This window comes from Diabrotica virgifera, chromosome 1 (assembly GCF_917563875.1).
Source record: "Diabrotica virgifera virgifera chromosome 1, PGI_DIABVI_V3a".
Classification (NCBI taxonomy): domain Eukaryota; kingdom Metazoa; phylum Arthropoda; class Insecta; order Coleoptera; family Chrysomelidae; genus Diabrotica; species Diabrotica virgifera.
Window position 1 is genome coordinate 102,048,511 of NC_065443.1, and position 26,481 is coordinate 102,074,991.

At 34.7% G+C, this 26,481-nt stretch overlaps 1 protein-coding gene across 1 annotated transcript in view; it reads right to left on the bottom strand.

Annotated features, from left to right (window-relative positions):
• Positions 1–26,481, bottom strand: part of LOC114333210 (uncharacterized) — a 197,859-nt gene that overhangs the window by 53,866 nt on the left and 117,512 nt on the right. The window contains exons 5-10 of the mRNA XM_050660558.1: positions 25,223–25,438; positions 22,683–22,990; positions 20,683–20,876; positions 16,987–17,237; positions 14,073–14,315; positions 9,611–9,701 (exon numbers count right to left, since the gene is read on the bottom strand). Of these exons, the coding sequence (XP_050516515.1) occupies positions 9,611–9,701; positions 14,073–14,315; positions 16,987–17,237; positions 20,683–20,876; positions 22,683–22,990; positions 25,223–25,438 (1,303 nt within the window). The remainder of the gene's footprint in view (positions 1–9,610; positions 9,702–14,072; positions 14,316–16,986; positions 17,238–20,682; positions 20,877–22,682; positions 22,991–25,222; positions 25,439–26,481) is intronic.

Consider the following 26,481-nt stretch of genomic DNA (forward strand, 5'->3'; position numbering starts at 1 on the left):
GACCCGGCGAACTTCGTACCGTCTTAAAAATAAATCAATAATGTGTCAAAGTTCAATAAATAAAAATTAACAGAAAATCAAAAAATACTTAAAAAATATATGTATGTATTACCTAATATAAAAGTATCTATTTAATTCATTCTGATAAGTAATATTTTTTTGCGGTGCGTAAATAGTGAACGATGGCGGTTTTTCAAGGCACGATTAATTTTCCTAGCCAGAAACATGGACACTCGAAGTTTTCCGCAAACTCCCAAAAAACTTGAGATTATAAACGTCGCTGCTACGCTTGATACAAACATCAACAAACATATTGCTGTTTACTGAGTAAGAAGTGATACCGGTAGACGCCTTGCGGGGATAACTGGTCTAGTAATAATTGATCAGTTATCGAACACGGTTCTTCTTCTTTTGGCATCATAACCATGAATAAACTTTGCCTGTCTGACTATGTCCTTCCATTTAGACTTCCTTTATGTCCTTCTTATCCATTGTCTTACATTGGTAGTTTTCTATAGTGATTTTGTATCTTCTTGTCTCTAGACATATCACAGCTATGGCAGTCTTTGACTTTTCACAAATCTTACAATATCGCACATTTTATTTAATTTTATTTCGCAATTTTAATTTAATTTCGCCCCGATCCCGACTCCCGCCCCGCGATAACGACAAATTTGCTAAGGTCATCATATGATGAAATGCATAGTTTGCGAGTCTATAAGGTACATATATACATACATACATACTATTGTGTATCAATTTGGCAATCAAAGATAGAATAAAAATTTAATTTTTTTTAATATAACGCGGGCACATTAATTTGATACACCATGTATATTGATTTGTAAATATTTATTAGAAGTTAGCTTTCACGCAAGGTGGTTTCTCCTTAATGAGTTTTTCCATGAAATATTAAAAACATTTTTATAAATAAAAAGTGAAACGAACATTTATTTAGGATTATAATTTTAAAAAGATTGTTCACGGGAAAAGGTAAAACCACAGGTAGATGTAATTATTAGTTTTTAGAAAAATAGAGGTAAAGAGAATTGGAATTTTAAATATGTTTGTTTAATAATAGGAATATTTAGATAATTTCCGAAAAGTCATAAGTTTTGAGTAGAAGTATTGTTTGATAGAATGACTGGATTTTTCGAATGGAAAAGAGAAATGTTTCTGATTGGCTTGGCAATTTGGAAGGGGGAAAGAGAGGTTTTGAATGTTGAGATAGTTTTGGAAAGAGGGATTATTGTGTTACCGGCAGCCGAGAGGAGCAGTCAAAAGTTTTCGTGAGTAGTTCAGAAGCAAGTACTAGTGGTTGTGTTTGATAAGTGAGAGTAGCTGAAAAGTGGAACGAGAGACAAATCAAATCGAGAAGAAATACCTCTTTGATTCTGTAAAGTCCAAGAGAGTAGTTACAAGAATTATCGTTGGTAAAATTATTTGTGACACCAAGTAAAAAAGATACTTGGGTCTCAGGAGATTATTGTTGAGAGAAAGAGAGGAGAAAGTTTTGGAGTTTATTGAACGAGTACTGGCAAAAAGAGCCCTGGCTTGTGTTTTGGAGAAATAGTTGCTGGTATGCTGCTGGATTTTTGCTGAGAACGGAGAGGGCTTTGATTGGTATTGTTCAAGCAATCTATATAGTGTAATGGGTAAGATTATTGTAGCTTTGGGTTGTTCTTCTTTAATATTAGGCCGGAAGCTGGTGTTTTCTGGTAATTAAATATGTAGTTAAAAATATTTACTTATACTTAGGTAAATACCGTTAAAGCAGGACATAATATTGTGTTAAAATTAATTTTATCAATTTTTTAATAACATTTAACTTCACAGGGACCTCCCTCTTACCACATGCTTGCATTAATAACTGATGTAGAATAGCTTTTATAATTAATCTTGTTATTGTTAGAATTACTGATACTAAAAGAACTTTATAAAAACACAGTTAGATCTAAAATTACTTTAGGTATACAGTTCAAAACTTTTAAAATTCAGCACAAAATGCAAGCATGTCCCCGCTCTTTTTTTTATTAAAAATACAAAATCTAAAAATATTTTTTTAACCGAGTCTTTTTATTAGTACACTTATGCTTGGAAAATGAATTGCACAACACAACAATTAAAATACTGATACACTTAACTCATTTTCTCCTTCTTCCGTATTTTCTTCGTCACTATCATCGCCCAATTCAATAATAAATTTATTTCCACCATTAATGTGGAAGTGCCCAATCTTCTTATAATATTCTTCTACTTTGATCACTTTGGCGATTGTTTTCTGCCAGTCTACTTTGGTAATATTGGCTACTTATTTTTTAATTATCTCAATTACCTTTTTGTCAAATTTAGGAAATGTATTTGAACGCCTTATACTTGGTTTTAATTGTCCCCAAATTAACTCAATAGGATTGAAAACACAAAAATAGGGGGAAGTCTCAATATAGTGTGTCCATGCTTTTCGGCAATACTCTCTAGAGCGTATAATTTTCGAAATTGCTTCGTGTGTAGAACTTCAATAAGTTGTTTTTTTGTGTAAAAATCTTCGAAATACAAATAATTTTCCATTAAAAAATTTTGCAGGTCAGCTTTGAAGATGTATTTGGTATTTTAGTGAGCTGTCGGGAATGATAGGAACCGTTGTCAAGCACTATTACGCTGTTTTTCTCCAAGTTTGGGATCAGCGAGTTTTCAAACCAATCTTCAAAAATGTCAGCTTCCATATTCTTGTGGTAGTCAACGTTACAATCTTCCATTTTCTTCCCACATAATTTTAAAGCATTCGGAACCCATCCCTCACTTCCTCCGCAATGTACAATAATTAGCCGCGAGCCTTTATTTGCAGGCATTTCTGGTATGCACATGCTTGAACCATCTGTCCATCCTTTCTTTACTGTATCGTGGGTATCATACCAAGTTTCATCTAAATAATAAATTCTCCTATTTTCTTGCCTATATTTAGTAATTTCTTCTAGGTACATATTACGTCTGTTGACTATTCTTTGGCTTTCCATAATTGCTTGACGTTTATTTTTTTTTTAACTTAAAGCCCATTTTTTTTTATCCAATTTTGAAGAGTTTTCTCACAGCAGTTCATATTTCGACCGGTTGTTTCCAATTTCTTTCTTATTATTTATTTCTATTGTAGGTATTTCATTGCTTTTGTAGCAGTCGTATATTGTGGTTTTGAATAGTTTTACGAGTGAAGGATTTAAAGGTCTTGAAAATTTGTAGTCACATCGTTTCTTGCGATGATAGGGTTCATTTTTAACTATTTTATATACATTAGAAAGTGGAATTTCTGTTAAATCAGAGGTGGCTTGTGCCAATAGTGTTTCATCGAAGCCGAATTTCGTACGTAGATTTTTGTATACATTCAAACATACTTGCTGTGTTTCTGCATTTAAATGCATTCGAATCTTCTTTACGAGCTCTTTTTTTTAGTAATTACATTCACACTAGCACTGGCAATTTCTACAATATCAGCGTTATCGTACGCGATATTTACATTATCCCACGGGCGCCACATCACTATTCACATTAATTAAATTACAATAATTAACTATATTACAATAATACAATAATAATTACAATACTAAACCAATATTCAAAATAAATACAGCAACAAAACACTCGTATCACTTAACACACGTACACTCCAGTACTAACACACTGCTAGCTACCGAACTAAAACTAAGATTTTGCACGAAACTTGTGAATAGATATGCGGGAGGTCTGACCGTAAAAACACAGATGCTTTCAAAGGGCCGCTTCTTAAACGTTTGACCTAATATTTATATTTGAAGAATATCATATTTCACCGTCTTAAAGCTATTCCACAGTATTTTTTACTTGGACAATAGCCTAACATAATCAACAAGGAGGAGCTGTTTGGGTCAAGAGGAGACATCATTGTGTGTGAATCAAAAAGGTCAGTCAATAACCTATGTGATAGATTTTCTGTATAATCAGAAGTTATTTTTTTTACGTAAAAGCATATGAATTTAAGATTCCAACATTTCAAAAATTTAATAGGAAGTATATGTAATTTTGCGAATACCAAATTTGTTTGTTTAGTTGGTTTTATTAATGGTATCAAAAACAAAGCGATAAATATTTTTTTTAATTATTTTTAATTAGATTAATTTATATGATAAAGGTTTCATTTGGACAATTATGCCCACAGAATTTAATTGATAAATTTACAGAGCATAGCTATTGATAATAAAGGTATTTGTATGTGTTTATTTATGGTATTTCTATTTATTTCCTTTTCCTATTTTTATCCCGATAAGGATCAACTAAGAGATACTGAAACCACGAGAGAAGATAATTTAGACATTTTTTTATATTATAAAAAGGCACCCTGAGATTCTTTCGTAATTTTTATGTATGATTTGCGTTAATTAAATAATTGATCAAATAAATAATAATTAATATAAAAGTAATAGAAAGCAGATCATAACAATACATACATACAAACATTCATTTTTATTTATATAGAAGAGGTAATATTTAGATGGCTATTAAAAAATAACGGTTGGTGATAGAAAAGTGAAAATTTAGGGTTGAATGTATATTTTGGTTCTATATCATATTATATTAAAAAAGAACAAAGGAAATAGTTCGCTAATAAAATTATTATCACGGTGAATGACAGGACGTGAAATGCAATTTAGATTTCCCTTGTCGAGTATTTCGCCACTCTGTTATGCTTTATTTTTCTAACTTAAAAAGCTCAGAGGATAAATAATTTCGAATTTTATTTCCTGACTTATTAGACTTTTAAAAAAGAACAGTTTGTCCAAAAAAATAAAAAAATAATTATTGGGGGGGGGGAGCAAGCCCCCTTTTTACTTAGGTTGGTGGTACCAACTCAGAAACCATCCCGGGTTTTTTAAAAACCAACAACTTTCATTAAGGTCATCATATGATGAAATGCATAGTTTGCGAGTCTATAAGGTACATATGTACATACATACAAACACTCATTATTTATATAGATGTATTCTGTATCTGGGACTTTCCCATTTTCTTTGACAGGAATTATGTTGGTGATAAATAGCAGTCTGATTTTTGCATGAATTTAATGAAAGGGTAAAAAATCAATTGGAATTTCTGTCCGACAAAATTCATGGGAAGTTTTCGTAGTCCGACGTTCGAAACCTGTAAGATATAGACAGTTCTTGCAATGAAAGCACTAATCCATTTGGAGAGAAAAGACTGTCTGCCTATCGCTTCGGCCTCCCTATTTAATCGGAAAGGTTTCCGCGGTTGGTCAATTCAACATAAAACTAAGATTAATATTATTACAAAAATTTTTAATATCAAAGACACCAGGATTACGTGTTAAACCGCGTCGATTTTCACTACAACGAGCTTTCGAAGTCTTCTTTATGACTTCCGTGGTCTCAGTCTCCTGAGCCTCAGACCTCTTCACTACTCACTGCACTACACTGTTCATTACTCACTGCGCTACTGGTGCATTGTAGCTGCACTAACAGTGCTAGGTGCACTAGTGGTACAGTGAGTAATGAACAGTGTAGTGAAGGGATCTGGGAACTCAGGAGACCGAGACCCCGGAAGCACTGAAGAAGACACCATAGAACCTGGTGAGTTTGATATAACCACTTTTACATCAAAGAGGCGACAATATTAATTTTAAGACCACGGGATCTAAACAAGCACCTCGTCGAATATAACCTAACTAATATGGATTCGCAATAATTTTCATTACTTGAAGTAAAATATTAATACGTGTGATGAGCACGCTAATAACCGGCAAAATAACGCAAAAGATGGAAAACATATTAAGTGGTGAGATAAAAAGAAATTAAACTAGTGGAGGTGGGAAATTTAGCGATAAAAACCTATAAATTTACATTCTATTTATTGTTTCCCATCTTTAGACATATCAAAGGAGTATTGTCAACTAAAACTGTCACTGTGGCAGTTGCCAAACTCGTCCGATACGTCTAAAGGTGGGAAACAATAAACAGAATATAAATTTATAGGTCTTTATCGCTAAATTTCCCACCTTCACTAGTTTCATTTCTTTTTATCTCACAACTTAATATGTTTTCCATCTTTTGTTTTATTTTGCCGATTACTAGCGCACTCATCACTGTATAATTCACACGCGTTTTTTTACATTGGTGATGAAACCGTTGTCAAAATAATTGTTCTAGCTATCATAGTTTAATACTTTTAAATTCAATTAAATATAATTCTAAAAACAAAAAAGAATCTGCTCTAGGCAGGAATTGAATACCAATACGCTCAACTAATAGTGAAAGGAAAGATCGAACGAAAGAGAGGACTAAGAAGAAAAAGACTATCGTGGCGAAGAAACATCCGACAATGGACAGGGCTAAATTTTGAACAGCTAATAAGAACAGCTGAAGACAGAGAAGCGTTTGTAATTGTAGTGCCAACCTCCATTGAGGAGACGGCACTTTAAGAAGAAGACTGCTCTACCATAGGCCAATCTTAAACTGCGTTAGCGTTTTTGTTGTTCTGTTCACCGGACCAGCTTCTGCTTTAAAATTGATAAACAGGTGGTATATACAGGGTGTTTGATAAAGAATAGGTCATAGCTTAACCCCAGATTCCTTGGGTTAAAATAGGTCGATTTAAGCTAACTTACCTTAGTACGAAAGTTGATAATAACCGAAATACAGGGTGTCAAAATTAAACTTTTATTCTATTTATTCTTGGATATTACCCAACAGGCATGGTAGTAACACGAAATTTGGTAAAACGGGGGTTTTTTGGGACGAGAAATCTAAATTCGCCACCAAAAACGACGTATTGCCCAGAGGGCGCCACACGCGCCTTTCAGCGCTCATTTAATACATTCAATTTTTTTATTATCCACTCTACATAATTTTTGAATCAAAATTTTTATTCTCTAATACAGTGTGTCCACGATTGGGGTGCCCAAGAGGAAAAACTTTTTTATTTTCAATTTTAGCGAAAAATGTCATTCTTGATAAAAAGTTTTGCTTGTTCTAAAACCCCCATAAAACGAAATAAAATTCAAGTTTTACAAATACTGTTTAATTTTGTAGTCAATTTTATGTAAATCCCTATAGATTTTTGCACTAAGTTCGAAATCCTAACAATAATCTAGTGTTGCCAAGCCACAATGTAGCTTAGTAACTGTCAACTCCGATAAATAATTTGCGAATTTTCATTTTTTTTTCGACAATGTTAAGCGTTCAAAAAAGAATTTATCTTGTGATCAATTTTATTGTTAAAATTATTGGATTAATAATTTTTATTGTTAAAATTATTGGATTAATAATTATTTAATTATTAAATAATTGGATGTTTCAAGGAAAACGACAAAGTTTTGTTTCATAATCCAAAGAAGCGAAGGGTTGTTCTCCCAAGTTATTATTGTTACAATTTCGAACTTAGAGCAAAAATTTATAGGGATTTACATAAAATTGGCTACAAAATTACGGATGATTTGAAAAACTTGAATTTTATTTCGTTTTATGGGGTTTTAGAACAAGCAAAACTTATTATCAAGGGTGACATTTTTCGCTAAAATTGAAAATAAAAAAGTTTTTCCTCTTGGCCACCCCAACCGTGGACACACTGTATGTTTACTTAAAAAAGGTATACTTAACCGTTTTATAGATAAACGCATTTTAAATCTGCGAGGCAACATATTTTTTGCATAATATCATTGTAGTTACACCCGAAAAATAACTTAAAACCATAAAAATTTCCAAAAATGTATCGCAAATTTCTTCAAATGGAATTTGCGATGCAATGACATATGAGAACTGGCACAATTATTATGGTTTTAAGTATTTTTCAGGTGTAACTACAATGATATTATGCAAAAAATTATGTTGTATCGCAGACTTAAAATGCGTTTATCTCGAAAACAGTTGAGTTTAGCGAGATGAATATCTTTTTTAAGTAAAAATATTAAGGCTATGGGTACATAATTCGCAAATATTTACGTGTATCCCTACTTTTTCTGTCTCTACACGGCAAATTACGTGTAGTAAAATTCACACTGGTATGGATATGTAAACATTACTAGAATGTCATTCTACTTGAAAATGTCATCATTAATTTAAAGAGATGAGTTTTGAATATTCTTGGATAACTGTTATTTTTATAATTGCAAATTATTAATTCAGTTAATAAATGTGATAATTTTTTCACTATGTATTCAGTGATTGTAATAATTTATTTGTACAACAAAGACTAATACTCGATCGAGAAAAGAGGAAAAGTGTTACAGTGATTTTTTAATAATATATTGTTATGGAACGCTTACAATTTTGAACATCTTTAACAACAAAATACTTGGATCACAGATTATATTATCCTGATGTATTCTCTGCTTGGATCTTCCACAAATAAAACACAATAAATAACTTTTTATTAAGTTCACGTTTTAAATCAATTATTTATCAAATACACTATATATCAATAATATTTAATCAATAACTCAACATATTCCCGATGCAATGTCAAATATTTAAAATTGTCACTGATTGTCAGTGTCTGACTGACAATATATGCTGACAATATTATATTCGGCTGAGTGCGTTGTAAGACAAAGATAGATTTGGAAAAGATTACCCCGGCATTGTGTTTATTTTTTTCGAATCCTGAAAAAACCAATAAATATTTTTGAAAAATTTAAACGCAGAATGAAAGACTAAATTATTACAGAGGGCCGAAAGTCCCTTAGAATAAATAAAAAGTTTATTTTGAATGATATATTTGAAATTAAAAATCACACTAAATTTTCTCTTAGTTTTTCACCCCTGTAACTTATTAAAATAAACATTATAGAAGTTCTCAGGGACTTTCGGCCCTCGCTAATAACGTGATCTTTCATTCTGCGTTTAAATTTTTTAAAAATACTTATTAGTTTTCTCAGGATTCGAAAAAAATGAATCCCCATTTGAATAGCATTGCAGCCGAAAATACGTACCGATCCTCTTAAGAGAATAAAAGTTTTGATTCAAAAAGTATGTAGAGTGGGAGATAAAAAAAATTGAACGTATTAAATGAGCGCTGAAATACGTATGTGACGCCCTCTGGGCAATACATCATTTTTGGTAGCGAATTTAGATTTCTCATCCCAAAAAACCCCGCTTATCAAATTTCGTGTTGTTAACCCATGCCTATCAGAAAATATTTAAGAATATATAAAATAAAAGTTTAACTTTGACAACCTGTATTTCAGTTATTATCAACTTTCGTACTAAGGTAAGTTAGCTAAATCGACCTATTTTAAGCTCAGGAATCTAAGGTTAAGCTATGGCCCATTCTTTAACAAACACCCTGTATAAATTGATATTTAAGTTTTGTGTATTTTCACGATTTTGACGTTTAGTGAAGACACGTTATGATACCAAATTTTCATCATGGCAACAAAAACTCTATATGTCAACTTACGAGTTTTGGAGCTGTTTAAAAAAATTTCACAATGAAGCTGTTGTAAAACCATATTCCATCGCTAGGATTTCCGCTGGTGTGATCTACTTTCATTTCTTTTTATTAAGAGATATATGAAATGTTCTAAACATATTCTAATGCAACAACAAAAATACAAAAAGCTAAAAAAACTTACCAGGTCGTATATCAGATTTTGCAATTTTCTTTTCTATAGTTTTTGGTGAATGGTTTCTTTTATTTGGTTTGGCTACAAACGTTGGAGGTACCTGAAACAAGAAAAAAAATGTTGTTCTATAAAATTCAAGAAAACAAATGTTTAAAAGTTTTGAGGCGAAATACGAACAACATAGGCAACAAAAATATATACAGAATAAGAAACAAAGATGGAAAAATTGCTAAGGATATAATCGAAATTGGCGAATCCTTTTATAGTGAAATACATGAGAGCACCAGTGAAGGGCAAGATCAGTCTCTGCCCAAAATTACAAATAAAAGATCAGAACCAATACTAGAAATAACACCATTTGAAGTCAAAACAACACTTAGAAATGAAAAATAAAACAAATCCATTGACGATGACGGAGTAGTGATCGAAGCGATCAAACAAGGTGGAAATAAAATTATCCACATATTGGCCAAACTTTTCACACAGCATCTATGACGACAGCATCTATCTATAGCGTATTTCAGACATGCGATGCAGTGTAGAAGGATAAGGCCATGCAAACTCAATGAGAATTTTCTTGACAACGTTGCCGCTATAAACGGCCGGGGCCGTGAAAGGTGGTGTTAGGCAGGTACTGGTAGAGGATTATAGCTTGTTAACTGCTGTGGAATACAAAAGGAGGATTTATTTGTGATAATTCACAGAATGGGCGAAATATGGCAAACCTGCTTGCAATATACAAGCACACTACTGATTCTAACGTTTGAAATGCAATCATTGTGTTATTACACAAGAAAGGAGGCACAACAGATCTAAAAAACTACTGTCATATCAGTTTGCTATCACACAAACAACTTATTACAAAAATTATCAAAAAAGACTGGAGGCTAAGTTAGACTTCTATCGGCCTAGAGAACAAGCTGGATTTAGATAGGGATATAGCAGTAACAGCACTTATATCATCCAGTCTTCTGCATCCAAAGTTGAACATAGGCCTCCCTTAATTTCTTCCAGTTTTGTCGATCTTGGGCTTCCTGTAACCAATTCTCAGCAATCCTTTTGACGTCGTCTGTCCATTGTGTATGTGGCCTACCTCTACTTCTTCTGTCTGCTCTTGGTATCCACACTGTAATTTTTTGGGTCCACCTCCCGTTCTTCTTTCTGGCTACATGGTCCACTCAATTCCACTTCAGCCATGCTACTCGCTCTGTGACATCTGTGACGCCTGTCCTTCTTCTGATTTATCGTTTCTGACCCTGTCTCTGAGAGTCAGTCCAAGTAGTGACCGTTCCATTCTTCTTTGAGCCACTCTAAGTGTCGTTGCTGTGGCCTGGGTTAATGATAATGTTTCGGCGCCGTAAATCATGACTGGAAGCACAAGAAAGTCTTCTTTTTCAAATAATTTGGCAAATTGCTCTTAAATATGTCTGATAGAGCTCCACATGCGGCCCATACTAAGGTCATCCTTCTTTGTAATTCGGCAGTTTGATTGTCCCTGGCAATTTGGATTTCATGCCCTAAGTATTTATATTTATGGACCAATGCTATTTCGTTGACGTCGATTTTTGGATTTTCACTTGGTACCCAGGTTTTTCATGTATTATTGTGTCTTTACAAAATTTATGTTTAAACCAACTTTCTTACAGGCGGCATCTAACTCAGTAAGCATAGTTCTAATCTCTTCTCTCTGCTAAGCAGCCACTTACTAGTGATAAATAAGATAGATAAGTCTGCAGGATACAACAAACCATTGGCACTGATATTCGTGAGATTTGAGATTGACAGATGACATCGTCCTTATAGCCGATCGTATGGATGATGCAATAATAATGTTGGAAAAATTATATCACGCTTCCTTAGAGGTTGGTCTAAAGATTAACATAAACAAGACGCAAATAAAGACTAATCTGGTGCTAAGTCATAATATGACAAATGTGACCTACATAATTATAGACCTATATCGTTGCTCAGTCAAGTATACAAACTATTTATGAGAATTACTAACAACCGGTTGACCTACAAAATGGACAATTACCAACCAGTGGAACAGGCTGGCTTCCGCAAAGGATATAGTACATCAGACCATCTGCTGACAATGAGGACATTGATAGAGAAGGCAAATGAATACCAACTATCCGTATTTCTTGCCTTCCTAGACTATGAAAAGGCGTTTGATAGTTTGATAGTATAAAGAGAGACAAGGAGATGTAATATCGCCAAATCTTTTCAATCTAGCCCTAGAAGACGTCTTCAAAACGACAAATTTGGTCAACCTATGGCATTAAGTCACTAGAGAAAGTTCCAATAACGGACTTAACATAAATGCAACAAAGACAAAGTTACTTGTGGTTAGTAAACAAGACGTCGGCCCTATGCAACTAATTGTCAGTGATGAACCAATAACAAAAGTTAACCATTTTAAATACCTAGGATGTTGGGTAAACGAGACACTAAATCCGGATGAAGAAATTAAAACTCGTATAGAAATTGCAAGAGGAGCATTTAGGAAACTTAGATATATTCTGAGCAACTCTCAGCTGAACTTACAACTAAGAATCAAGTTCCTAAAATGTTATGTGTATCCTGTATTACTATATGGATGTGAAACCTGGATCATGAAGGTTAACATGATGAACAATTAGAAGCCTTTGAGACGTGGTCGTATCGTAGAATGCTCACAATATATTGGGTTCAACGCATTTCAAACAGAGAAGTCTTAAGCAGAGTAGGTCAAGGCGAAGGTGATTTAGCCAAGATGATAAAAAAGAGAAAACTTGAATATCTGGGGCATATAATGAGAGGTAGCAGATACAGGGTGCTGCAGTTAATACTCAATGGAAGGATCGACGGAAAAAGAGGAATTGGTCGGAAGAAATATTCATGGCTCCGAAACCTTCGTCAATGGACTGGCTTATTAGCAGATCAATTGTTACATGCCGCACAAGATCGAGAACGATATCGGAAAATTGTTATGGAAGCTACCCACGCCTAAAAATTTGGGCACGGTACTTAAAGAAGAAGAAGATGGCATTAATGTTAATGGCAAGAAGCTAAACCATCTCAGATTCGCTGACGACATTGTGATTATAGAAAATTAACATGAGAAAAACAAAAATAATGACAAACAGAGATGATCCCAGACGTATTACTATAAATGGCAGTGAGATAGAAAAAGTCCAGGAATAATATCTACCTAGGCCAAATCCTGAAACATGACAAAGAGAACCAAAGTGCGGAAATTACTAGGAGAGCAAGACTAGCATGGGCATGATTTCTAAAACTTAGTTGGATACTTAAGAACCCCAAAATACCCTAACCAAGCTAAATATGAATAAACTAGCCACAACAGAAAGAGCAATGGAAAGAGCAACATTAGGTATACGACTGTCAGATAAAAAGAGGAACGACTGGGTAAGATCAAAAACAAAAGTCGAGGACATAACAACAAAAGTTGCCAAACTTAAATTGAGCTTCGCAGGCCACACTGGTAGACAAAAAGACCAACGTTGGAATGCAACAATACAACATTGGAGACCTTACCAAAACAAACGATCGAGAGAAAGACCACTGATGAGGTGGGTTGATGATGTTAAAAGAGTAGCCGGAACAAATGGGAAATATGCTGCTCAAGCTAGAGTCCGATGGAAGGAGTTGGGAGAGGTCTATGTCCAAACGTGGACGATAGAAGGCTAAGAAGAAGAAGAAGTCGTAATATTGCTGTTGAAGGAAGGGATATTGAGCAGACTGCATCGTACAAGTACTTAGGACATGAAATTCGGTTGGGCAAAGATAACCAGACATGTGAGCTCCCATGTCGCATTGGATTAGCCTGGGCAGTGACTTATTCCAATGCCTCAAAAGGAAAATCTTTGACCAGTGTGTGTTACCTGTACTTACTTATGGAGCGGAAACATTAACGCTCTAAAAAAGGTAGTAACAAGATTCGCCATTACATAATCATAACAAGATTAGTAAGGTACCAATGTATCTATAAAAATAAAATTGTAGAATATACTTATGTTAAGAAATTTATGACTATGAATCTGCAATCAATCAGAAACAAGTCTGGCTAATTGGCTCTGTCAAAGCCATTTTTCAAAAAAAAAACAAGATTCGCGTGACTCAGACGGCTATGGAGCGCCAAATGTTGAGTGTCTCTCGCGAAAACAACGAAAGAATCGCGTTGCTGAAGTGAAATTGGACAGGTCACGTCGCCTGATTACCATACAACCGATGAACAAAAGGTATTGTCGAGTGGAGGCCCCGACAAGGAGCACTACCAATCTAGAAATATCCTCATACTTGCCAGCAAGGGTCAGGAAAAGAACATCCTGGTTGAAGAAACTCACAACCTGGTTCAACACAACATCTGTGCAGCTTTTCCGCGGTGCTGCAGATAAGACAAACATTGCCATGATGCATTGATGCCAATACTTATAGATTATAAATTATGTAATTTAAATTTACTTACTACTTTGTCACTGCGTTGGCCGCTCGGTAACCTGGCAACCATTGCTTCCGGACTATCTTCTGGAGGCGGCGGCTGGGTTATCCAGTTGTACTGTCGTTTGTCGAGCGGCAGTCCCCATCTTTCATATTCTAAACTTTGAGTTCTAAGCGTTTCGTAGCAATCGAGGCATACGACGGCGTAGTCGCTGTTTTCTAACAGCAGGGAGTGTTCGGGCTGCGGATGGAATTTCAAAAACGGAAAATCCTGAAAAGTGATACAACATAAGAATATGAGATTAGTCATAAATATTGCCGATGAAACTAATCAAAGTTTTATATTATTTAAAGTAAGCTAGTCCAAATCATTAAATATATACAGTACTACACTAAACATCTGAGTTGAGCCGCGACATTGAGCTACCTAGACGAGAAATCCGGCTCGAAGGACCAATGTTTAATTCGAATCTATAATTTATGAAGTACAAAGCAATTTTCAAATGAACAAGAACGTTACTTAGTATACAGGGTTGCGAAAAGTATGGCAAGCGATATTATAGTAGTAATTACATTGTTGTCAAATCTTTCGATTTTCTGGAAATCTAATGAACTTTCTTATTTTAAAGGGAACACCCTGTATATTTTTTGCGTTTTGAAGTCCTTAAGAAATACTGATTATTTTTCATGTTATATTCCCTATACCTAAATGCCATGAACGGAGTTTTGGAGTTATTACTACATTTATTAAAAAAATTTTTTTAACAAATTGTAAAAACCAATTTTTCGGCTCGGGTAGATGTTATTTTAGGTTCTTTGGATCATTAGGAACAAAAAAGGTCTTTTCTAATTTCCCTCAAGTTAATCATTTCCGAGTTATAAACAATTTAATACTGAAAAAAAATCGAAAAATGACGATTTCAAAGTTCAAAAACACAAGTAAAAAAATTATTTTTAAAATTACGAAGTATCTTTTAAGCTCAAACCTTCTTCTATCTCCTCTCTATAAGAATTTTTGGCATGTTTTATTCTAAAACATTGTTTTTTTTTAATTGTTAATGAAGCGCATATGAGAGGACGGACGATCGGGCTGCGTTAACAACTAAAAAACCATGTTTTAAAATGAAATAAGACCAAGTCGCTTATCGGTAGCTGATACAATAAGGTTTGCACTTGAATTTAGGCACTTCGTAGTTTCAAAAATAATATTTTTACTTGTGTTTTTAAACCTAGAAAATCGTCATTTTTCGATTTTTTTCAGTTTTAAAGTGTTTATAACTCGGAAACGATTAACTTTAGAGGAAAATTACAAAATACCTTTTTTGTTCCCAATGATCCAAAGAACCTGAAATAATGTCTACCCGGTCCGAAAAAATTTATTTTTATAATTTGTTAATTTTTTTTTAATAAATGTAGCAATAACTCCCAAATTATGGCATTTACGATTAGGGAATATAACATAAAAAATAATCAGTATTTTTTAAGGACTTTAAAACGCAAAAAATATAAATATACACTGTGTTCCATTTAAAATAAGAAAGTTCATTAGATTTTCAGAAAAATGGAAGATTTGACAACAATGTAATTACCACTATAATATCGGCCGCATTAGAAGACCACCTTACTCACCAAAATCTATAAAAATCGTTCTACCGGTTTCCGAGAAATTACTGTGTTGTCAAACTTTTTCGATACCCTGTATCTAAACCCTATCTCTATATTGAAAGGGGAAAACGGTTATTTCGAAATACGTATAAGCACATAGTAGAGGCTCTGTACTGTAATCAAATCTGAATCATATTTTCTTTTCTTTTCTTTTTAGTTTATACTTTATTCACTTTTGTGGATATTAAAGGAAATAATTCGCTAAAATTATTATCACGGTGAACGACAGGACGTGAAATGCAATTTTAGATTTCCCTTGTCGAGTATATCACCACTCTGTTATGCTTTATTTTTCCAACTTAAAAAGCTCAGAGGATAAGTAAATTCGAATTTTATTTCCTGACTTATTATTAGGATATTAAAGGAAATAATTCGCTAAAATTATTATCACGGTGAACGACAGGACGTGAAATGCAATTTTAGATTTCCCTTGTCGAGTATATCACCACTCTGTTATGCTTTATTTTTCCAACTTAAAAAGCTCAGAGGATAAGTAAATTCGAATTTTATTTCCTGACTTATTTCACTTTCGATTCATAGATGGTGCTATTGTTTATTTTTTAACCAGGAGGAGTAAACTAAAAAGACAGATTCACACCCAAGAAAGTCACTAGCAAAATCACCAAATATATCTATCTTCTTTTTTGGTTGATCATGTCGGCCCTCAACGGTAATCCATAAATATTATGTTATATTAATACGTCGCTAAAGAGTTCTGAAAACAACTGCTTTTTATATAAAAGCAGACTAACAATCTAAAAATGAAAGGAATAACACAGAAAACACAAAAAATCGCCGATATAACTTAACTAACCTATGAAATACCGAAAGTGTCAAAATTTGATAAATGTCATTAGTGTCAAAATTTTATAACAGTGGAGTAAACTTGCCTGCGGTTGGACCAATTACAAACAAGCATTACAGCGCGGTAAATTTGAATCACTCCTCTTGGTTTAAAAACAAACCATAGTAGCATCTTTGCTAATGATTTTGATCATTACCCCGAAAGGATGAAAGAATTTGATTGCAGTTCAGTGCCTCTACCCAGGTGCTCCGATGAGGAAACGGTTGTTCCGAAATACGTATAAGCACATAGTAGAGGCTCTACTGTAATCAAATATGAACCATCTTTTCTTTTGTTTTTAGCCTATCTCTATACTTTATAATACTTTCTTCGTTTTTCATCATTGCTAATCTGTTTTATCAATAATATGTATTTACATATTTATTAATCAAGAGAAGAGCATACTGTCAAATAAAAGCTTGCGTATCATTACCTTAATAAGTAAAGCCCGCACTCTCTTCCTATAAGTCGTGATGCCGCACACGTAGCAGCAGTAATCATGAGTATTATATTCTCTTTTTTCGGCCGGTGCAGCCGCACCTTGACCTTCGTACTTTCTCCATTGACTGACGAGACTGTGGTAACAGAAGGTACAAACTAAGGCAGATCCGTCTTCTCGTAACTGTTCTGCATTTGAGTGGCTTTTATGTATCAATAAAGATGGAAAATAAGGAGCATTGCGACCTAAAAAAAATGTAAAATGTTAATTATTTGTATACCAAATTGTTTAAAAAGTAATGATAGTAATTAAATTTGTCGTCTATCATTGGAAGAATACCACACAATATTTAAATGGACATTCTGAATTTCTACGCATATCTACTAACTCCATCAACTCCAACAGAATAACAAAACTTTACGTTTCAAGTGTCAAAAAATACTAGTCCCAGATATGACAGTCGTTTAAATTTGCGAAATTTTACTACTTCCATCTAGGGTTTCAATGCAAAACAAACGATAACACAGGCTGACAAAATTTGAGCAATATTCAGACCCAGATACCGGAATATATTTTTCAGAAGGATTTCGATGCGCTGACTCCGAATTTGAGCTTCAAGTTGCCAAATTCGCTATGGTTTCTGAGATATCCTAACCTAAAAGTGCAAAAATAGGCTTTTGATCATAGACATATAAAACCTAGACTGCGCGTTGCTATCTAAAACTATCTGACGATTGCGACAGGGAAAATTAAGGCTGTTAGGTCGAAAGTCTCTTTCTAATCGGAGTTTAGCAAATCTGCGACAGCGGGAAAGTGACGTGGTCGATAAACCTAACGTCATTGGATAAACCCCGTCGATTAGAAAAATACTTCCGACCTAATAGCCTCAGTTTTCTCTGTCGCAATCGTCAGATAGTTTTAGATGACAGCACGCAGTCTAGGTATTATATGTCTATGCTTTTGGCTGCCTTTGACGTTATGTTTCTTAGTTTAAAAAACACCTACAAACCATATGATTATACAGGGTGTAACAAAAATACAGGTCATAAATTTAATCCCGTATTCTGGGACCTAAAATAGTTCGATTGAACATAACTTACCTTAGTACAAATGTGCACGGAAAAAAAGTTACAGCCCTTTGAAGTTACAAAATGAAAATCGATTTTTTCCAATATATCGAAAACTATTAGAGATTTTTTATTAAAAATGGACATGTGGTATTGTTATGGCGGTAGTATTTTAAGAAAAAATTATAATGAAATTTGGGCACCCCATAAAAATTTTATGGGGGTTTGGTTCCTTTAAACCCCCCCAAACTTTTGTGTACGTTTTAATTTAATTATTATTGTAGCGCCTTTAGTTAAACACAAGTTTTTAAAAACTTTTTTGTCTCTTAGTACTTTTTCCAAAAGTCAGTTTTTATCGAGATATTTGAATATTTGTCAAATCCACCACATATTTGTATATGGTAAAGTACAATTATGGAGACTTGGTAATAATATGAAAATTTATTTATGATTTACATTTTTAGGTATATTTTGAACCATATTAAAAAAGAAGCCACATCTCGATAAAAGATGCTTTATCAAAAAAATACAAAGATGCAAAAAAGTTTTAAAAACACTGTGTTTAACTAATGGTACCGCAGTAATAGTTTAATTGGAATGTACACAAACATTTGGGGGGTTTAAAGGAACAAAACCCTCATAAAATTTTTATGTTAACATATTAAAAAAAAAGCAGCAACTCAATAAAAACTGCCTAATCGAAAAAATACCAAGAGTTTTAAAAATATTTAATTTAACTAATGGCATCAGAATAATAATTTATTTGAAACGGACACAAAATTTTGGGGGGGGGGGTTTAAGGGAACAAAACCCCCATAAAATTTTTATGGGGTGCACAAATTTCACTATAATTTTTCTTTAAGATGTTCTTGCCATAAGAATGCCACATGTCCATTTTCAACAAAAAATCTCTAATAGTTTTCGATATATTCGAAAAAATCGATTTTCATTTTGTAACTTCAAAGGGCTGTAACTTTTTTTATGTGCCTATTTGTACTAAGGTTAGGTGCATTCGAACTATTTTTGGTCCCAGAATATGTGGTTTAATTTATGACCTGTATTTTTGTTACACCCTGTATAATATAGTGTAACGGAAAATATAAATTCAGAAATTCCAAACTCATAATACTTTATTTCCAAACCTGAAAACACAAATCAAATAACCCCAAATCCAACAATCTCTAACGTACACACACCAAACCCAACCAACCCCTTGAAACCATTCCTTTCAGTCCACAAGCAAGCAAACGCTGGAATCCATAACGGAATATTGATAGTCTCCCGTTTTACGGAATGGGACGTTTCATCGCCGCCGTTTCGATGCCGCCGGTTCATCGCCAGTCCATTTCATCGCCGTCCATTTCATCGCCGGCCGTTTCATCGTCAGTTAGTCAGTTGATCTTGTATTATGGGAGATGACATGACACGACGTTAAATTCAGTTCAAAACTTATGACAAATAGATAGATAAAAAATGTTATTATATTAATTTACTGTTCCATTTCTACTTCCCCTAAATTTGACACTAAACAGTATTAAATTTGTAGTGTTAAATTATATTTTATATTATAAAAGTTTAAAAGTCTATTAAAAGATTAAGTATGGCAACGGGAATGGTCATATCTCGCATTTCCTAGAATTCCTAATTAATACTAAAAATAAATAATAAATGTAACTGTCTAAAATTGGTCGAATATTCGGAAATATATCAGTTAGCGATTAACTGACTGACGATGAACCGGCGGCATCGAAACGGCCGGCGATGAATCGGCCGGCGATGAACTGGCGGCATCGAAACGGCGGCGATGAAACGTCCTAGGTCTTATACCGCTGACGCGGCTTTGGGATTATAGCAGAATAATCTGCTATATCTAGCAGATTAGCATTAGAAAACAGCAGACAATTTTAAAAATGTCTAGCTGTTTTCGCCGTCGCTGGGTTTCGAACCCCGGTCTACCAGTATGCGAGTCACATATCCTATCGCCTGAGCTACGCCGTTCCATAAAGGATAAATTGCTTATTGTATCATATCAAAATAAAATCACATCCAGCAATAATCGTGTTTAATGATCGAAACAATTTTGTGATTCTCGAATAAAACTAGAAATTTGACTACGTTTATCAAAATGCTACGTCTGGGCGACTCTTGTCTGTACAGTTAAGACATGGACCCTTAAAACATCAACAGTAAATAAATTGGAGGTCTTTGAAATGTGGACCTACCGGAGAATCCTCAAAATTTCATGGACATCGCATACCTCAAACGAAACAGCACTGCATATAATAGGTAAGGAAAGAGAACTTTTCAACACAGTGAAAGTTAGAAAAACATCATACTTAGGCCACATACTGAGAAATAATTACCAATATGCTCAACTTATAGTGAAAGGAAAAATAGAAGGAAGGAGAGGACTAGGGAGGAAAAGACTATCGTGGCTCAGAAACATCCGACAATGGACAGGGCTAAATTTTGAACAGCTCAAGACAGAGAAGAGTTTGCAATTGTAGTAGCCAACCTCCATTGAGGAGAGGTCACTTTAAGAAGAGGAAGATCGAAACAAAACAACAAACTGAAACAGAGCAGTAACATAATAAAAATTATATTTATAAATTATTATACTCACCCTGAGGTTTACTATATAAAACTCTAGCCAGAGTTAATTCTGAATGTAAACCACACACAAAGCAATATATGCTACTTCCCAAAGCGGCATTGGCATTGCTATTACTACAAACAGTTCTATCACTGTTCGTGCTAGGCGGTGTAGGGATGCCCTGCTCGCCATTCGTCGCCGTTTCTGGCATAGGAATGTCGTACCTGAAAACGATTAAGATAATCAATAATACAAATAGATCACAGATAAAACTACTATAAATATCAACAAGTGAGGTCTTTCTCCATATTTCAAATAGTCAATGAAAATAATTCCTTGCGGGTCCCAAAATATAGAGGCCATAACCTTTCCAGAGGTTTGATGCACCTTTGATGGATTTGGACTGCTTTCTCCGGGTGTTGTGCCCTTAGGATAATTGCCGATTTGATTACAGAATGAAGTAATGGATCCATGGTCATCTATTGTGATATGCCTACGCAAAAACACCGACTTATTCAGATTAAACAAGTCCAAATAGTGCCGAGATTCATCAATTCTTTAGTGTTTTTGCTCTGGTGTCAGAAAACGTTGCAAGTATTTGGTAAACGTCTTTTTCATACCCAAATTTTCATGTATAATGATCAAAATGCTACCCTTTGAAACCTCTAAGGTATCAGCTATCTGTTGCAACTTCACTTTGCGGTTTTCCATGACAATGTTCAGCGTTTTCTAGATGTTTTAGGGAACAACTGCATCGTTTAGCCTTCCAAAGTGCTCAGCATCATTTCCCATAAATTTCTACAATGAACAAATATTTTCAATATTTCAACATATTACAACCTTGTACCTGTCCCTTTAAAACTAGTCTTTTATCCATATTCCCGCCAACCACGTAGCATCGAAACTATAAGTTGCCTAACTACGAGTCTGTTTTCAACATTTGCCGAATGCACACCGCATTTAAGAAGCTCCAGATAATCTAGTTTTTGTCTACTTTTCACCTCAAATCTAACAAGATAATTAGTGTATGATGTGGCCTTATCAATTAGGCTGTAAGTGATAGTGCCAAATGGTAAAATAATATCATCTGCATCAACTGTAAGTACAACGATAATTCTATGTACATCTTATTTATCCACATCTCGTTAAGTTCGCGGTGTTGCCATTACGTGTAGACGGTTTGCTGTTCCATCAAAAACTCTAAGAGGGATAAACTATCTCACAAACTCATAATTTAAACTTATAATATCAATCTGCTATCTCTCATTTATTCTTCGATTAATTCAACTCTTCAATATACCTATTTTTTGTTATTTTACAAAAATTGTGTTTTAATTACCTATCATCCCCTCCTTATACCTCGCAAAGATTATTCCTTGCAGGTGCTGGATTCCCAGCTGGTCCTTCGACAAATAAATAGAAGAAGAAGTTCCTAAATTCTGTGTGCGAGAATCGACCATCGAACCAGCCGAGTTCGCTACGGCGAGCTCCTTAATCGCACAGTAATCAATAGTGCAAACTCTCGGTAACACTTTAGTCATTGTTCAGTTTGGACAGTATTTTTTACCATCAAATAACAGTGATAAATCAATACATGAAATTGTTTCGTATTCATTGTTCATAAAAATCACAACAGTATCGTCACTTCAAGCACTGTAAGTCGGTAAATAATAATCCACATGTTTTGAAATTTTGACAGTATGCTTTTGAAGGTTAGTACTACCGAAATGTCATGGAAAATTCATTAGAGTCGCCATCTCATTATAAGCCCGGGACTTATTGACCGACGTATTACATTGTACATACAGTCGGAAAAATGAAAGAATACCCACGAATGATCACATCAATCACTTATTTTGTATTTGCTATCTTTTTCTATAACAAACGTTTGTTATTTATAGAAAAAGACAGCAAATACAAAATAAGTGATTGCTGTAATCGTTTACACTTGGTAACACACTTTACCAGAGAACTAATAAACAAGAATTATGAACGTCAAACTTTATAATACGGAAAATTAACTGACTCACCTTCGTCTTTCCAGCGGAACCCTGTCAACTTCGAAAGTCTCCCACTGTTGAGCCAAATGCTTAACGCATTTAGTACAACTCAAAACTCTTCCGTGAGAATCCATACAACTATTCTCCGAATTTCTTGATACTTTATTTAAACAAGGAAAGTGCATTGCATGCGAGTTCATACCCTCTGCAGAAGTACTAACCCATTCCATTTGGTTTCTAGTATACAAGCCCATACAAATGTAGCAACGATAATTTTGATTGCCGGGTTGACCATTTAGATCTGGGGAAGGAGATGTAGTGCGTGTTGACATTATCGGCTGAAAATAAAAGATTTCTATTACTCTGATTTAATGTTTTTAGTTGTAAAATTTGACTTTATATCTTCGGTAATGGTTAGGCCACGTTCACATGACAAGCGCTTAAAGCGCGATTTTATTACAACTACATACATTTTTACCGTGCACGTTAGCATGTGAACGGCCTAAATAAAATGTAAACGCGCGTTAAGCGCTTGTCATGTGAACGTGCCCTTAACGTGTGTAATATTTTTCTACAAAAATGGTATTTTATTATTCTCTAGATTAGTGGTTTTTTTTTAATTCTGTCAAGAACCGCTCAATGTACTCACTCAAAAATTGGGAGAATACCCCTGTCTCAAACTGGATCCGTTAATTTAGGGCTATCATTTGACACCAAATAAAGCTTTAATATTTATTTTGCCTACAAGTATAGTATATACATATGAGAATTATATGAGAATATGATACAATTCCACGAGTACAAAAAGTTACCAATGATGAGGAACTTTTGTGATGTCTTCTTCCATCTTGACCATCTTCAACAAAAACCCTCCAAACTCCAGATCATAACATGCCTTGGGCACCAGATGGTCCGGGCGTCAGGTCTGATGGCGTATTCGTATTCAGCGACACCAAAAACCGCCTAGTAATCTATTTGCATGCCTTCAGTGCCGAAAACCTTCGAAACTCCAGAAGATGACGTTCCTTAGCAGTGACCGTTGGTACCAGGTGCTACGGGAGTCGGTTCTGATGGCGTATTCGTGTTCAGCAGTCCCAAAAACCCCCGTGCAATCGGTTTGCCTCAATTTAGTGACGAAATCACTCGAAACTCCAGGAGATGACGTGGCCCTAGACACTAGGTGCTCCGGCTGTCATTCTGATAGCGTATTCGTTTTCAGCAACTCCAAAAATGTCTCGAGAAATCTGTTTGCATTCTGATGGCATACTCGTTTTAAGCAACCACAAAAATGCCTCGAGAAATCTGATTGTATCAATTAATGCCGAGAACCCTCGAAACTCCAGAAGATGACGTGCCTCAGCAGTTACCCTGTGCACCAGTTGCTCCGGGGGTCGGTTCTGATTGCGGATTCGTATTCGGCTACTCCAAGTAATCTGTTTTCATCAATTTAGTGTCGATAACCCTCGAACCTCCAGAGGACGTGCCTTAGCATTAAATCTGGGCACCAGGTGCTCCGCGGGTCGGTTCTGGTAGCGTATCCCAACCCCAAACGCCCTGTACGATAACTTGTACATATGTGAGAGTATGAATATACTCTCAGAGGGTATGATTGTGGACTGTAGTTAGGATTGCTAGTTTACTGGTTCAAGTGGGAGTATAAAGGTTTTATACAGGCAATATTGATATGTAGATAAAGCGTCTTACCAAGCTATGAAGCCTTGTTGAACACTAGAGCCGGTCATACACGAGTTGACTGTTTTCGTTCCACGTGCCTCGCGCTTTGACTGCTGCGAAATTGTGTATGCCGTCACTCGCGGATTAACTGTTCGTGCACGACTTTCGATTGTTCGTTTAAGCCCAAAAGAAAGGCTGTCCCGTCAATAGATGAGGGGTACCCGAGTTGACCCTTCGAAAGGTCGTAGAGAAAAAAGGTTGCACCCTCGTGGCGAGTGGTACGTGTTGACCGTTCGACCGGCTGATGAGAAAGAGAAAGATTTCTTCTGTCGTGAATCCAAGTATAATTGTCTGTCTGTAGGGATAAGGGTAAAATTAGGAGGAGATGAAATGGTACTATTAAACAGGGTTGGCTTTGTAATTATTTAAAGTTACGGGTTGTAATTGCAGATTTAATGCAGTAAAAAATATAAGAATATTTTTTGCATGCGAAACTTAAACCTGCCCGAGTAACAAAAGCTGGCCTTTAATATGCTTATTGGCAGTCTAAGCCAAAAATAAAAAAAAATATAATATGCTTATTTTGAAATGTTTATACACTTTTGGATGCATTTTATGCACTTTAAAATGAAATTATGCATTTCCACCCATTTTTCTATACTTAGTAGCCTTTTTTGCTGCCATCATCCTGAACACAATGCAAAAAGTTGCAAGTCTCTAGGTGCTATATTTAAAAATAGATTTATTCCGGTCTTTTAGTGCTAAATGATAGCCCTTGTATATTACAGCAGCTTCCAAAGCTACAATTGCCGTTTGCATCGCCAGCCTTCGAAAGGGGACGGCGCAATAAGAAGAAGATAGTATATATCCCTCTTAAAAAAATCAGTACTACTTACTTTTAAATTTTGTCTGTTGTCTAATATAGCCTGTTTTTTCTTGTTAGCCATGGAAGGTGAGGAATTGATATCGTACGGTTTATACCTAATATCAGATCCTGCGCTATTAGCCGGTGATTTGACAGTACTGGGCCTAGAAGAATTACTATTGTGTAATAAGATGTCATTGACGGACATATGGTTTCCTGTTATGGCCGCCGGATCACCACCGAATACCTGCAAGAAGAAAAAAGAAATAGAATTGTGTATAGAATAACTAAAATGAAAAGTAATGGTAAACACATCTACTCGTATAGTGCTGGTTAATACAGAACCTGTCAATCTGTAAGAGACTAGCGCAATCCTAATGAAATACATACAAGCAAACCTAATATGTACTATGATGTATGATAGGGAAACAAGTCCTATACTCACAATCCTTTAAATTGGTTTTATTACATTGAAAGGAAGATTGGGTGACGGTTTCGCTGTTTACAAGTCATACAGCATCGTCATGCCCACTAAGAAACTAAGACTAAAATTCAGATTTGGGTTATGCTCGTAAAAATAAGCAACTTTCAATCGAGACATTTTTTCGAATTGTGGATAGATGGCGCTTTAAGCGGAAAAAACGATTTATCGTGATACCCTAGGTAAATTATAGGAACGGTCTAATATCTCGATAAATACACTTCCAAATGAAAAACCAAAAAACACGTGTTTAATATTTTTCAAAAACCTATCGAATGACACCAAACATGACCCCACTCCATACCCTGTAGGTGAGGTGAAGCGTGACTTTAAAATCTTAAATAATAACCCCCGTTATGGATTCCTCATAGAAGAATAAGTAACATGTATTCGAAACATTTTTTAAAATTGTTGATAGATGGCGCTGATAACTCGGATTTTTCCGATTATAGCGCCATCTATCAATAATTCTTAAAAATGTTTCAAAAGATGTTACTTATTTTTTCATGAGGAATCCAAATCTGATAAAAAACGGGGATTTAAGATTTGAAAGTAACTCCCCGACCCCACCTCCAGGGTTTGGAATAGGGGGTTGTTTGGTTTTATACTATATGATTTTGAAAAATATTGATAACACGTGTTTTTTGGAAGCGTATTTCTCGAGATATTAGACCATTTCTATAATTTACAAATGGTATCATGATAAATCGTTTTTACCGATTATAGCGCCACATATCTACAATTCGAAAAAAATATCTCGAATAAAAGTTGCTTATTTTTACGTAAGGAATCTAAATCTGCAATAAAAA